This window comes from Erinaceus europaeus, chromosome 21, assembly GCF_950295315.1.
Source record: "Erinaceus europaeus chromosome 21, mEriEur2.1, whole genome shotgun sequence".
Lineage (NCBI taxonomy): Eukaryota > Metazoa > Chordata > Mammalia > Eulipotyphla > Erinaceidae > Erinaceus > Erinaceus europaeus.
This window is the reverse complement of record NC_080182.1, coordinates 33,604,125-33,619,069: the sequence shown is the minus strand read 5'-3', so window position 1 is coordinate 33,619,069 and position 14,945 is coordinate 33,604,125. Positions and strand designations below refer to the sequence as shown.

At 50.3% G+C, this 14,945-nt stretch overlaps 1 protein-coding gene across 1 annotated transcript in view; it reads left to right on the top strand.

Annotated features, from left to right (window-relative positions):
• Window positions 1-14,945, top strand: part of ITPR1 (inositol 1,4,5-trisphosphate receptor type 1) — a 405,769-nt gene that overhangs the window by 256,325 nt on the left and 134,499 nt on the right. The window contains exons 5-6 of the mRNA XM_060180789.1: window positions 1,855-1,970; window positions 14,827-14,913. Of these exons, the coding sequence (XP_060036772.1) occupies window positions 1,855-1,970; window positions 14,827-14,913 (203 nt within the window). The remainder of the gene's footprint in view (window positions 1-1,854; window positions 1,971-14,826; window positions 14,914-14,945) is intronic.

The following is a 14,945-nucleotide window of genomic DNA, read 5'->3' as shown; positions in this document are numbered from 1 at the left end:
CCCTGCCCCACTCTCCATGGGGCTCCCTGGGTGCTGTGCATAGTGCTGAGAGAGGAGAAACCCCACAGCCCTGCCCACCCTCCATGGGGCTCCCAGGGTGCTGTGCATGGTGCTAAGAATGGAGAGACCCCACAGCCCTGCCCACCCTCCATGGGGCTCCCTGGGTGCTGTGCATGGTGCTGAGAGAGGAGAGACCCCACAGCCCTACCCACCCTCCATGGGGCTCCCTGGGTGCTGTGCATGGTGCTGAGAGAGGAGACACCCCACAGCCCTGCCCACCCTCCATGGGGCTCCCTGGGTGCTGTGCATGGTGCTGAGAGAGGAGAGAACCCACAGCCCTGCCCCACTCTCCATGGGGCTCCCAGGGTGCTGTGCATGGTGCTGAGAGAGGAGAAACCCCACAGCCCTGCCCACCCTCCATGGGGCTCCCAGGGTGTTGTGCATGGTGCTAAGAATGGAGAGACCCCACAGCCCTACCCACCCTCCATGGGGCTCCCTGGGTGCTGTGCATGGTGCTGAGAGAGGAGAGACCCCACAGCCCTGCCCACCCTCCATGGGGCTCCCTGGGTGCTGTGCATGGTGCTAAGAATGGAGAGACCCCACAGCCCTACCCACCCTCCATGGGGCTCCCTGGGTGCTGTGCATGGTGCTGAGAGAGGAGAGACCCCACAGCCCTACCCACCCTCCATGGGGCTCCCTGGGTGCTGTGCATGGTGCTGAGAGAGGAGACACCCCACAGCCCTGCCCACCCTCCATGGGGCTCCCTGGGTGCTGTGCATGGTGCTGAGAGAGGAGAGAACCCACAGCCCTGCCCCACTCTCCATGGGGCTCCCAGGGTGCTGTGCATGGTGCTGAGAGAGGAGAAACCCCACAGCCCTGCCCACCCTCCATGGGGCTCCCAGGGTATTGTGCATGGTGCTAAGAATGGAGAGACCCCACAGCCCTACCCACCCTCCATGGGGCTCCCTGGGTGCTGTGCATGGTGCTGAGAGAGGAGAGACCCCACAGCCCTGCCCACCCTCCATGGGGCTCCCTGGGTGCTGTGCATGGTGCTGAGAGAGGAGAGACCCCACAGCCCTGCCCACCTCCATGGGGCTCCCTGGGTGCTGTGCATGGTGCTGAGAGAGGAGACACCCCACAGCCCTGCTCACCCTCCATGGGGCTCCCTGGGTGCTGAGCATGGTGCTCTTGTGCAGTGCCTAGTCTTGAACCCAGGACCTTGATCTTGATCAGCACAAGCTTGCCCATGCCCATAATGTTGCTAGATGTCTAGGTGATTTCTCCTGCTCTGACGAGCTTGCCGCTGCCTTCCTTTGTGGTGACGTCTGTGAGGCATCAGGCCCCCTTTATGCCCCCTCACTCCTGGATGTTCCTGCTGCTGTCTTCAGGCTCTGACCCTTGGCAGGTCTCACTGGGGGCCCTGAGCCTCTTCCTGCTGGTGATAGTTCTCTCTAGACGCTGGCTGACACCAAAGAAGGGAGGCGGGTCGGGAACAGAGGGAGGGGACAGGTCTCAGTCTGTGTCACTGCCGATGCAGACATGCTCCTGTGTTCCTGAGAGTCAGGACCCCCACCAGAGACCCCACCCCAGGTGTCTCCAGTGGTATCTGCTCTCCATTCAGAGGGGGGTGGGGAGGGTGGGGCGGGGCAGTGGCTGGGCTCCGAGCCCTTCCCTCAGGTTGCAGTAGACCTTCTGAGATCTCTGCTTCCACGTCAATTCCTGGGTTCCGGGGGGCAGGTGGGATGTCCTCCCCCCACCATGTCCCTGTCTTCTCAGAGCCTCCCGCGGGGGCTGGGGGCTCTGTGGCCGCATGACCCAGGCCCTCAGTGACCTCCTGTGTCTGTCCTCTTTCAGACTGTCTCTTCAAGCTGTGTCCCATGAACCGCTACTCGGCTCAGAAGCAGTTCTGGAAGGCCGCGAAGCCAGGCGCCAACAGCACCACTGATGCAGTCCTGCTCAACAAGCTCCATGTACGTGGGGTGTGGGGGGGACACTGCCCTGGGGTGGGGGGTAGGAGGCGCAGCCTACATAGGGGTGTGGGGGGGGGCTACTATCCTGGGGGTGGGGGACGAGGGTGCAGCCCCAGTCCTCGGGGACCCAGTTTTCGTAGGGGTGTGTGGGGGACACTGCCGTGGGGGGTGGGAGCTCGGTCACAGTCTACATAGGGGTATGTGGGGGGACACTGTCCTAGGGGGTAGAGGACGAGGGCGCAGAGGGGCATGTGGGGGGCACTGCCCTGGGGGTGGTGAGGGCGCAGCCTACATAGGGGTGTTTGTGGGGGGACACTGCCCTGGGGGGTGGGGGCGAGGTCATCACAGTCTACATAGGGGTGTGTGGGGGGGGCACTGCCCTGGGGGGGCGAGGGTGCAGCCTACGTAGGGGTGTTTGTGGGGGACACTGCCCTGGGGGGTGGGGGCAAGGACACAGCGCCATCCATGTACATAGGGGTGTGTGTGGGGGCCACTGCACTGCCCTGGGGGTGGTGAGGGCGCAGCCTACATAGGGGTGTGGGGGGGACACTGCCCTGGGGGGTAGGGGACGAGGGTGGAGCCCGTGTCCTCAGGGACCCAGTTCCCACACAATCTCTGACAGAGACGGGGCTGCTTCCGAGGAGAGATGAGGAGCCTCTCCATGTGTCTCTGGACGCAGCTGTGAATGTGCATTCTGGGTGTGAACTGCTGGGGTTCGAGCCGCCCCTCTGCTGCCTGTCCTAGTGCTGCTCACGCACTAGGGGCCTTTGCGGGTGCCATCATCACCCACAAAGACAGAGCTCCTGGTGTCACCAGCTTGCACCCTCCGGGGGTGACAGTCCTGCTCTGTGCACCGGGGGAGTGGCGCCCCGGGCTCTGGCAGGTGGGGGGTGATGTGATGCGATTGGGAGCCCTCAGTCTGTGCTCCCGGGTGGGGAAGTGAATGCCAGCTGCTCAGGGGTGCCCTGAGGTCTGCCCTGGGAATGGTGCTGTGTGCTTGGTCTGTCTTGTGGGATGAACACAGGGCTTCTCATTGAGTGCCTCCTTGACCATACTTTTAAGAAACTTAATTGAAATTAAATTAATTTGATTTATTTATGATAAAGACAGAAATTGAGACCGAAGGGCAGATTGATTAGGAGGGAGAGACACCTGCAGACCTGCTTCACCGCTCATGAAACTTCCCCTGTGCAGGTGGGAAACAGGGGCTTAAACCTGGGTCCTTGTGCACTGCAGCTTGTTCACTCTACCAGCAGTTCGACCACCTGTCCCCACCCCCTGGCCCAGCTTTTTATTCTGTGCTTTTCTTTATTCCTTCTTTCTACTTTTTAAATTAGATAGAGAGGAGAAACAGAGAGGATTGAAAGAGAGAGACCTGTAGACCCGCTTCACCGCTCATGAAGCATCCTCTATGCAGGTACAGGATGGAGGCTCAAACCTGGTTCCTTGTGGTCAGTAATATGTGCACTTAACTGGGTGTGCCACTGCCTAGTCTCCTGTTCTGTGCTTTTTTGAGGGAAAAAAGGTGAGTGGGAGAATGAGAAAGAGGGAAGCTCCATCCTTGGAGCTTCCTCAGTGCCTTTGAGGTCTGTCCATGTGGTGCCAGGTCAGCATGGCCACAGGTTTCTGGGAGAGGAGCTGGAGGCAAGGGTGCTGTCTGAGAGGGGCCAGCACCTACGTGGGAGTGATGACTGGCTGGGGCTCCCTTAGCCCCCCTTGTGCAACCTGGGCTGTGCCTGTCACGTATTCACTCATTTATTTCCTTGGTACTGGGAACTTCACGCATGGGGGAGTCCAATGTCCACTTACGGCAGCCAGGTGGGATTTTTTTTTCATTCCTCTCAGTTCAGATAGAGGCAGAGAAATGGAAAGATACCAGGACACTGCTCTGCCATCTAGGGAGCTTCCTCCGATGCTGTGGTGCTCCTATGTGGTGCAAGGGATGGGACCCAGGGCATTGTGCACACTAGACTGGTGACTGTGTGTAAACGATCTCCCAGCCCTCTGAATACTACTTTTTGTCCCAATCTTTTCTTCTGATCCTTTTTCCCTGTAAAAGATGGGGGGGGAGCAGTTGAGGGCTGGGGGAACAGTGTAATGGTTATGGAAAGAGACTCTCATGCCAGGTTCAATCCCCAGCACTACTATCAGCCAGACTAGAGTCCTGCTCTCATCTCACTCTCTGTAGCTCCCTCATTAAAATAAAACAAATAAAAAAATTTTAAAGAAAGATACAAAGAGTGAAATCTAATCTTACATCTAGCAAAAGTAGGACTAAGCCTTTAGGAAAGAACATGTGAGATGCCAACCGGAATTCTCTGGACAGACGACCCCACTGTGTGTCCTGGAGCCCCGCCTCCTCAGAGCCCCACCCCACTAGGGAGAGAGAGAGAGAGAGAGAGAGAGAGAGAGGCTGGGAGTTTGGATCCACCTGTCAACGCCCATGCTCCTCAGGGAAGCAATTACAGAAGCCAGACCTTCCACCTTCTGCAACCCACAACGACCCTGGGTCCATGCTCCCAGAGGGATAAGGAATAGGAAAGCTATCAGGAGAGGGGATGGGATACGGAGTTCTGGTGGTGGGGATTGTACCCCTCTTATCCTATGATCTTGTCAGTGTTTCCATTTTATAAATGAATATATTAAAATAAAAAAGATAAGAGGCAAAAAAAAGATAAGGGAAAACACTAAAAATAACATTTCTAGCTAAACTGAGAAATGTTACACATGTATAAACTATAATATTTTACTACTGACTATAAATCATTGATCCCCCAGTAAAGAAATAAAAAAAAAAAAATACATGTGAGACTGTGGTTCTGCAGAAGACTCTTATGCCCGAGGCTCTGAGGTCCCAGGTTCTGTCCCTGTCAGCACCATCTGCTTGAGCTGAGCAGGGCTCTCTGGTCTCTACCAATAACAACCTCATTAAAAAAAAATTTTTTTATTTTACCTTCTCTCTGGGATTATTAACAAGTTGGTTATAAATCACCTCGTAACCAATGTTACTATTTTTAAAAAGGCAGCCCTATCAGATGCCACATGGCAATGTGCACATTTTCAGAATAAAGATGCAGAATTAATTCAGTGGTTTTCATTGACTAGTGTTTTGTTTTATCACCTTTTGTTTGTCTTCTCAGGACTTTCTTTTACCAGCAATATCTTCAACATAGTAGTAAAGTACATTTGAACCCTGGGCCAGTAAAATAGCTCATGTGGATAGTGTCCAAGTGTGTAAATATGGGTGACCCGGGTTCAAGCCTAGCTTCCACTGCATTAAAGGAAGCTTCAGTGCTGTGGTCCCTCTCTCTGTCATGATTTATGAAGGTGCAGCTGAATCCTTGCTTACTCATAAGGATTATTTATACATACAAAGAACTCCCACCATCTACAACCCATAAAGAATTTTGGTCCATACTCCTGTAGGAGAAGATGACCAGAGGGCTCAACTCCAATTCCACCAGGGCCTAAACTACTTGTCAGCAGAAATCTTGGTGTTTTTTTTTTAATTTTTAATAATCTTTATTGATTTGATAGAGACAGCCAGAAATTAAGAGGGAAGGGGGGTAATAGAGAGCGTGAAATGACTCCCCTGAAGGTGGGGATCCTTACACCGGTGCTTAAGCTTTATGCCATGTACCTGGCATACCCGCTGCGCCACTGCCCAGCCCCTGGAATCTTGTTTTTATGCCATTACTGAAACAGAAACAACTCTGGAAAACACCAGAGGAGTTAAGGAACTGTTTCTCTTATATAAAGAGAAGAGGAGTAATGGAAGGATACTTGGAAGTAGTAATAGCTATAGGTGTGACTTAGAAAGTAAGTGAAGACAGGACCATCAAAAATGGGCAATATATATAATTATAGACATAAAGTCAGCATACATCTGTGACCATTGAGAACTATTGCCATTTACAGTGGAGGATGCGGACACAACACTGGTGGTGGGAACAGTGTGGAATCATACCTTTATTTGTTTATGATTTTGTAGACCAATATTAAGTCAGTCATAAAATAGTGATGCTGTTGGTAGTAATAAAAAGTTTGTCATCTTTCCATGATAGACATCTGCGCACCACTCCCACCATCAGCTGAAGTCCTTGTCCATTGTCCTGCATTGGGTCCCAAGGTCCACGCAACCACCCACATTCCTCTGCCTTCCAACCCCAGAGCTCTTGGCCCTGCTGCAGCTCGAGGTCATGCCATTATTATTATTATTATTAAATGATTATATGATGGCATTTTTGTAATGCGAATTTTACCCAAAAAGTTACGTTATAATTATGTTAAAATAAATAAACCATAAGTGAGATAAGTCAGAAACAGAAAGATGAATATGGGATGATCTCACTCACAGGTACAAGTTGAAAAACAAGATCAGAAGGGAAAACATGAAGCAGAACCTGGACTGGAGTTGGTGTCTTGCACCAAAGTCAAAGACTGGGGGTGGGTGGCGGGGGGAGGGTTCAGGTCCTGGAACATGATGGCAGAGGATCTAGAGGGGACAAACTATCGTATTTACTGTCGACTCTAAACCATTAACCCCCCAATAGAGAATAAAAAAATAAATAAACCAGTTAGACTATAAACAAAAAAATATTGCAGAAATTAAAATAGAGAACTTTGAAGTTCTTGCCATATGATAACGAGTTCTCTCTCTCTCTCTCTCTCTCTCTCTAAAAACCTTTTATTTTTATAAAAGGGTGGAGGAGAGAGGACCGAGAGGTAGAGACCACAGGACTTGCATGCCTCAGTCCCAGGTTTGATTCCTGGCACTGCATCTGTCAGATCTGGGCAGGTCTCTCTGGTCTGTGTCATAAAAACAAACAGAAACCAATCCTGCAGAATCAGTCAGTGAGAAAAGACAGCACATTGACCCGAGCTGCGGGGCCTGACTCTGGGTCCAGGTGGGGGTCACGGCCCACTCCTTGCAGTGCTGCTCCATGGCTCCTGGCCTCAGCAGTTCACGCTGTTGTCCTCAAAAGTCATAGGAAGCTTGTATTTTGATCAGCTCCTTTGCCTTCGGGGCGCCTGGTGGCCTCCAGAGGGTTTCCTCTGCCTTCTGAGGTCAGATGACTGCTAGGAAGGCCATGTAAGGAATTACTTGTACCCCTCCACTCCTTTGCCTTCTGTGGCGACCTCCCCGAAGCAGCCATCAGCAGAGATCGCCACCTAGTGGCCATCTGCAGTATGTCCCCTCCTTATCCAGGACACCGGGGGTGGGGTCGTTGAACTCTGGTCAGCCTTTCCCACCTGTCTCTTGGCAGCTGGAGCTTTTCCTGCCTGGCTTCAGGGTGGCTTCCTGGCAGGGTTTCTCCTGCTGCCTGATGCAGGCACCTGCCTTGTTTGGGCCCCAACAAGTGGTCAAGTGCCTTAAGTCACAGTGTTGAACAGACTTTCCTTCCTTCCCTTTCCCCCCCTTGCCTGCTTTAAGACACTAGAGAATCAACTCAGGGCTTTGCTCCTGTACAGTAACTGTGTCTTCTGGGTCAGTTTTCTCTCTCTCTCTCTCTCTCTCTCTCTCTCTCTTTCTCTCTTTCCTTTCCTTTCCTTTCCTTTTTTTTATCTTGCTGCCAGGGTTATTGTTGTGGCTCCGTACCCATACTAGGAATCCACTACACCTAGCAGCCAGTCACCCCCAGCCCCCCCCCCTTTGTTTCATTTGATAGAGACAGAAAGAAATTGAGAGGGGAGGGGAGAATAGAGAAGAAGAGAGAAAGCTGCAGACCTGCTTCACTGTGAAGCTTCCCCCCTGCAGGTGGGAAGTGGAGGCTTCAACCTGGGTCCTTGTGCCTGGTGGCTTGTTTGCTCAGCCAGGTTTGCCACTGCATGGCCCTCCATAAGCTTCTCTCTGTAGAGATAAAGGGAGAAGGAAAGATAGACAGAAAGAGGAGAGAGACACCGTCACGCTGCTCCACCAGCCTTGGAATTGGTGATGCCCACAGCATTGCCATGTGGTGTCAGGGCTCGAACCCAAGGAGGCCTTCCTCTCCACCCTTTCATCACCCAAGGCCTTCCTCTCCACCCTTTCATCATCTCTTCAGGCCTGGGTCCTGCCTGCTTATTTTCTGAGCCACTGTTCAGCCCGTGACGTCATCCAGAGCTTGCCAACCCGCAGGACAGAACCTCTCCCTGAGCCCTTCCTCTGTAGTGCCTCCTCTAGCTCAGAGGGAAAGAGCAGGTCTTGGTGGTGGGTTGGCATTGACGTGACTTGGAGAGCACAGTTGTGGTGAGTGGTGGTGGAACTAGGACAGAGAAGCTCAGAACAGTCCCAGTCCATCTGGCAAGGAGAGAGAGGGAGAGGGGAAGAGAGAGAGATAGAGGGAGATAAGAAGCAACAGGTAGTTGTAGGATTTTTAAAATACTAAAAATGTAAACTGATACTGCTTTCAAAAAAAAATTGAGGCCCCTTTGCTGAAAGGCAGGATGATGTTTTTGTTTAAGATTCATTCATTTATTATGAGAGAGAACAGAGAAGGCCAAAGCACGGGATTGAACCTGCAATGTCAGGCCTGTACGCTGGGCCTCTGGCATGCTGAGCTCTCTCCCTGGTATATGGTGATGTGTTTGGAATACACTAAAATAAAATGAATAAAATAAAATGCTATTGGAGAATTATAGGCTGAGAGCTCCAAACTACACCTGAGTAACTAAATGTTGAAGCAGTGGGCTGGGGAGGAAGGCTTAGCAGGTAAAGCACAGGCCATGTAGGCCTGAGGTCCCAGGTTTGATGCCCAGCTCCATTCGTAGTCAGAACTGAGCCGTGCTGAGCAGAACTCCCCCCCCCCCCGCCCGTCTGTCTCTCAGATCAAACAGATGCATATTAAGAAAGGAAAACAGAAAAGTGGGACTGCCTTGCTCTTTGTTGCTGTCCCCTCACTTTTATTCCAGTGTCCCCAGGATTGGGCTCCCAGGGGGCCTCTCTCTCCCCATTATCTCTCTTTGACCTGTTTTTTTTTTCCCCACCTAGCTGACAGGCATGACAATCTGTGTCCTCCTTAGCAGGGCTGTGTGGGTGAGGGCTGTGTGATGCTTCTCTGTGTGTCTCAATCAGTCTTGGTCGGGGGTAGGGTGATGGAGGCAGCTTTCAGGACCCTGACTTATTTACTTATTTTGCCATTCTGTGTGTGTGGGGGGGGGGGGGGTAGGTGGACAAAGGAGTTTCAGCCTGTGCACCTGCCAGCTTCTCTTCACAGGAGGAGTCCTGGCAGTGGAGCTGGAACATCAGAGTTCTTCCAGGAGACCCTTGGGGTGCTTGGTCAACTGGCCTTTCGGCTGGTCCCTGGCTCGCTGTCGTTCAGCCTGGGCCCCTCCTCTCTCTCTCTCTCTCTCTCTCTCCACTTTATGGAAGTAGGTTTATTAGAGAGAAAAGGGGAAATATTCAAGCAACAACGTGATATACAGTTTCTCAATCACATTGTGTTATACTATCTATTATGTAACAAATACGCACATAGATAACCTGAATTCATGAGGACAGCTTAATATCATGTTAAAGTTGAAAAATAACTGACATTCACAGTTCAGGATTTTTGTGTTGATGATGCCTTATTCAGCATCATAAAATCTATTTTATTTTTTTCTTAGTGATTTAAATTGATTTACAAAATTATAAAAATTATAGGGATATAATTCTACAGAACTCCCATCACCAGAGTTCTGTGTCCCCGTCCCCTCCATTGGAAACTGCATTACTTCTCCCAAGACCACTGATATGGGCTGATTCTGTAACTATTTATATCTATCTTTATCTCTCCCCCATTTTTTCCAGAATCCTTCCTTTACTTCCTTTCTAGTTCACCCTTACACCTATTACTACTGGGTGTCTTTCCTCCTCTCTCTCAGATAAGTGAAACCATGTCTGGCTTCCTCTGGTATTTTTCAGATTCACTTCCCTTTCAGTGAAGGTATAAAAACAGAATTCCTGGGTAGCAAATGCTTCAGGTCCTGGTGGAATTGGGGGTGGGGGGGTGCAGAGCCCTCCAGTTTTCTTTCCCTATCATTTACCCCTCTGGGAATATAGACCAGAATTCTTTTTGGGGTGCAGAAGGTGGGAGTTATGGCTTCTGTCATTGCTTCTCCACTAGACATGTTTCTCTCTTTCCCTCGTGGGGTAGGGCTCTGGAATCTTCTTCTCTTTTAAATACTTATTTCTAAGCTTATTTCACGAGAGTGAGGTAAGAGGTATAGAGCGATCAGAACACTCTTCAGCCACACACACACCTGGTGCTGAAGCTAGAACCCATGAGCTCAGGCAGGCAAGGCCTCTGCTCTGAGGCAGAGTCCTCTCCCCAGCCCAATTTCCTTCACCCCCTGGCAAGAGGCTGCCTTGGTCTCTGGGACATGGAGAATCCCCTCTCCTGCCTTTTTAGTCAGCCCCCTGCCTCACCTGTTGAAGCCACCATTCTCAATGGCTGTGTGGGTGACCACTTCAGTGGACGGAGGGAGGGAGGGAGGGAGCTGAGGACGGAGAGGTGGATGCAGGCACGACCAGTGCTGCATCAAGGGAAAGAGGGAATCAAGGAGGAGCATGGGATGATCTCACTCATAGAAGTTGAGAAATAACAGAAATGGAAACACAAAGAAGAATTTGGCTTGGGTTTGGAGCATTGCCCTAAGGTAAAGGACTCTCGGAGGAGGGCTTTCAGGTCCTGGTGAAGGAGGACCTAGGCTGGGGGTGAGAGTGCTTTGCTGAAAACAGAAATTCTAAACATGGACCAACAACTGTATTTGCTGTAAACCATTCATCCCTTCAGTTACAAAAAAGAGAAAAAGCAAACAAACAACAATCTGAGGGAATCAAGTAGAGAGCCTCCTCCATAGACCAAAAGGGCTTGTAGGAAGAGTGAATTCTTTGTCATTTTTATATTTATTTATTTGTTTGTTGCTACAGGGTTATTACTGGGGTTCAGTGCCTACATGATGAGTCCACTGCTCCTAGAGGCCTGCCTCTCCCTCTCCCTCTCCCTCTCCCTCTCCCTCTCCCTCTCCCTCTCCCTCTCCTTCTCTCCTCTCTCCTTCTTTTCAATTAAGAGAGGAATTGAGAGGAAAGAGGGAGAAAGACAGAGAAACACCTGCAGTTCTCGCTCCATCACTCGGGAAGCTTCTCCCTTGCAGGTGGGGGGCAGGGGCTTGAATCTGGGTTTTTGCACATGGTGCCTTTAACTGGGTGCATCACCGCCCAGCCCGGAAAGAGTGAATTCTCTAGATGGGCCTGCGTGGAGAGTATGTCGGTATGGGGACCCTCACGACAGAGCTGCTGGGAGGAGCTGATGTCTTGATCCTGCAGTTTTACTTTCTGTTCCAGTCTGACTCGACTCGACTCTTCTCTTCTCTTCTCTTCTCTTCTCTTCTCTTCTCTTCTCTTCTCTTCTCTTCTCTTCTCTTCTCTTCTCTTCTCTTCTCTTCTCTTCTCTTCCCTTCCCTTCCCTTCCCTTCCCTTCCCTTCCCTTCCCTTCCCTTCCCTTCCCTTCCCTTCCCTTCCCTTCCCTTCTCTTCTCTTCTCTTCTTTTCTGATTTTAGACAAATGCCTGTTCATCTGTCAAGCTCCCAGAGTTTAATTAGTCCCTCATTGGGAATATGACCCTGATTTCTCATCTGACATTTTGTTTCTGATCTGCCACTCAGAGTGGGCCTGTCAGCTTTATACTTAGTCTGAGCGTAGGTAGAAACTTCATGTTTTCAGGAGCCTTTCCTCAGTGGAGGCCCCTGGAAGTTGCTTGCGCAGTCTGAAGAAATGAGGATATTCCCTCCGTGCAGGAGCCGGGCTGCATCAGCTCGAGAGCATCAGCTGGGCTTGGCCGAGCTCCGCAGTGGCCCCAGCGTGTGGAGTGGGGAATAGGGAGAGGTGCTGTTGCTGCCTGGATACTGTCTTTCCTGTTTTGTTGAGTCCATTCACCTTCCTTTCTCACTGTCATTTCTTCCTTTCTTATCTATTTTCTTAAATACATTTTTCATCTTTATTTTACTTTTTTTTTTTTTGATAGAGAGAGCCAGAAATCAAGAGGGTAAGGGGAAACAGAAAGGGAGAGTGAGAGAGAGAGACTCCTCCAGCCCTGCTTCAACACTCACAAAGCTTTCTCCCTGCAGGTGGGGACCAGGGGCTCAAATTTGGGCCCTCGTGCATCGTAACATGTGTGCTCAACTAGGTGTGCCACCACCCAGTCCCCTTCTTGAGTTATATATATTAGACCCAGGAACTGAGAGGGAAAGGTGAATTAGGGAGGAAGGAAAGGGGGAGGAGGGAGAGAGGTTGAGAGGGGCCTGCAGTACTGCTTCACTGCTCATGAAGCTTCCTCTCTGCGGGTGGGGACCAGGGGTTTGAACCTGGGTCCTTGCTCACTGTAATGTGAGCGCTCTCCGAGGTATGCCTCCACTGGCCCCAGCCTGCCCTTTTCCAACCCAAGCTTCCCAGTAGCCCCTTTGTTCCCAGCACATCTGGGGCAGATGCGGAGGGTCTGCACACAACCCCCGGACGTGACCCTCCAGGGTGGTCTGGGCTGGGACCTGTCGGACAAGGTGTCAAGGACAGTGTGCTGGAGGTTGCCCGTGCAGCAGGCCTCGCCTGTCTCCCCATGTCCTGGAGGGCCCACACCACACCCGCCACCAGAGTTCTGTATCCCCACCTCCCATTTTCCAGAGATAACCACCAGCATTCTTACAGGTCTTGGAGACAGTTGGCTTGTTCCCCACCCCAAGTCCATGTGTATCGAGACTCACACTCTTCTTGTTAAGAATCCATAGGCTTTGAGTGAAGTTGAAAGCTTAGGGTGAGAGGAGATTTAGTCACTAAGGAGAAAATCTGCTCCCCCAAGAAATGAGGTCATTTCTTACACTGGGTTTTTATTTACTTTAAAAAGTTTTCTTTACTTAATAAGAGCAAGAAAAACCAGCTTTTCCCTCTGGCAAATGTTGCCTCGAGGTTTAACTCAGGGGCTCCCATTGCTTTACTGCAGCGCCCCCTGCTGGCTCACACGCACAAAATCACATATTTTTTTAAAAAGGTCCAAGAGGCACAGCTGAAGAGGCTTGAGCCCTGCTGCTGTCTGCAGAATGTCCTCAGGTCTTTGCTTGTTTCTGTGGGTATTGCATTGTTCATGGTCAAGCCCTGACTACTTTTCAGATGACGCAGGAGCTGAACCCATAGCGACCCCTATATATATATATATATATATATATATATATATATATATATATATAATTAGGGAGGGGATTAATAATAAATACAGTTGTTGGTACATGTGTAAAATTTCTCAATTTCCTGTAAAAGACTCTCACCCCCAGCCTAGGTCCTCCTCCACCATCTTGCATCAGTACCTGAAAACCCCCTCTGAGTCCTTTACTTTGGCGAAACACACCAAACCCAGTCCAAGTTCTGCTTTGTATTTTCCCTTCTCTTCTCATTTTTCAACTTCTGTCTATGTGTGAGGTCATCCCATATTCAGCCTTCGCTTTCTGGCTTCTCTCACTTCACTTGATTCCTTCAGACTCCATCCAGGATGAGCTGAAGAAGGTGAATTCCTCATTCTTAATAGCTGAGTAGTATTCCATGCTGTGCATAGACCACAACTTGCTCAGCCACTCATCTGCTGTTGGACACTTGGGTTGCTTCCAGGTTTTGGCTATTACAGATTGGGCTGACAACAATATAGGTCGACATAGATCTTTTTGGATGTGGAGAGCAGTCTGGAAAAGTTTCAGAAGACTAGAAATGGACCTACCCAATGACTTGACAGTTCCTCTCCTGGGGATAGATCCTGAGGAGTCAGATACATATTTGTTAACGTGGCATCAGAAGAAATGAACTCGGGCTCACACAACCCCAGTGAGTGGCCTCCTGGGCCCAGTTTCTTTTGTTACTGATTTCATGAGGAAAGGAGAGGGTTAGGAGACTCTCCACCACAGCTCCAACATCCACCAATTTCCCCTGGTGCCAAACTACATTATCCTATGTAGTTTTTTTTTTTTTATTAGTGATTTAATATTGATTTACAAAACTATGAGATAACAGGTATATTCCATACTGCTCCCACCCCTAGAGTTCTGTGACTCCATTCCCTCTGTTGGAAACTGCAGTAGTTCTCCTAAGTTCATGGATATGAGCTGACTATTATTTCTATAACTATCTGTCTGTATTTATATATACTTGCCCATTTTTCTATGGTCCTGCCTTCTCTTCCTATCTAAGTCACACCTACACCCATTGCTACTTCCAAATGTTCTTCCTTTTTTTTTTTTTTTTCCTCTTCTCTCTATAGGTCCTGATGGAATTGGAGTTCAGAGCCCTCTGATCGCTTTCCCCTAACATTTCTCCCCCTCTGAGAATATGGGCCAAAATTCTTTATGGGGTGCAGAAGGTGGAAGTTCTGGCTCCTGTAACTGCTTCTCTGCAGGACATGGACATTGGCAGATTGATCCACACCCCCAGCCTGTTTCTGTCTATCCCTAGTGGGGCAGGGCTCTGGGAAGGTGAGGTTCTGGGACACATTGGTGAGGTCATCTGCTCAGGGAAGTCAGGATGGAATCATAGTATTGTCTGCAACTTGGTGGCTGTGGCTTAGTGAGTTTCTGAAGGAATCCCAGTTGTATTTTGTTGAGTTTTCAGGTGATTTTTCATTGTAGTTTTCAGTTTAGCAGGAGAGCCATCTGAAAGGGCTTTTATTCCATAGCCAAACCTCTGGAAGTCTGCCTTCCCATGTAGCTTTACGGTGGGAACCTGGCCCCATAGGTAGGAAGGCCTGTGCTTCCCCTGCTTGCTGTCTCCTGGACCCTGGCCACAGTTTCTCACGTCAAAGCAGAGAAACTTTTGTGTCTCACCTCCTCGTAAACTAAAGCCACCTTCCCTCCCCACCTCCAGCATGCTGCAGACCTGGAGAAGAAGCAGAACGAGACTGAAAACAGGAAGTTGCTGGGGACCGTCATCCAGTATGGCAACGTCATCCAGGTGGGTCCCCATGCTCCAGAGACCCCCTACCC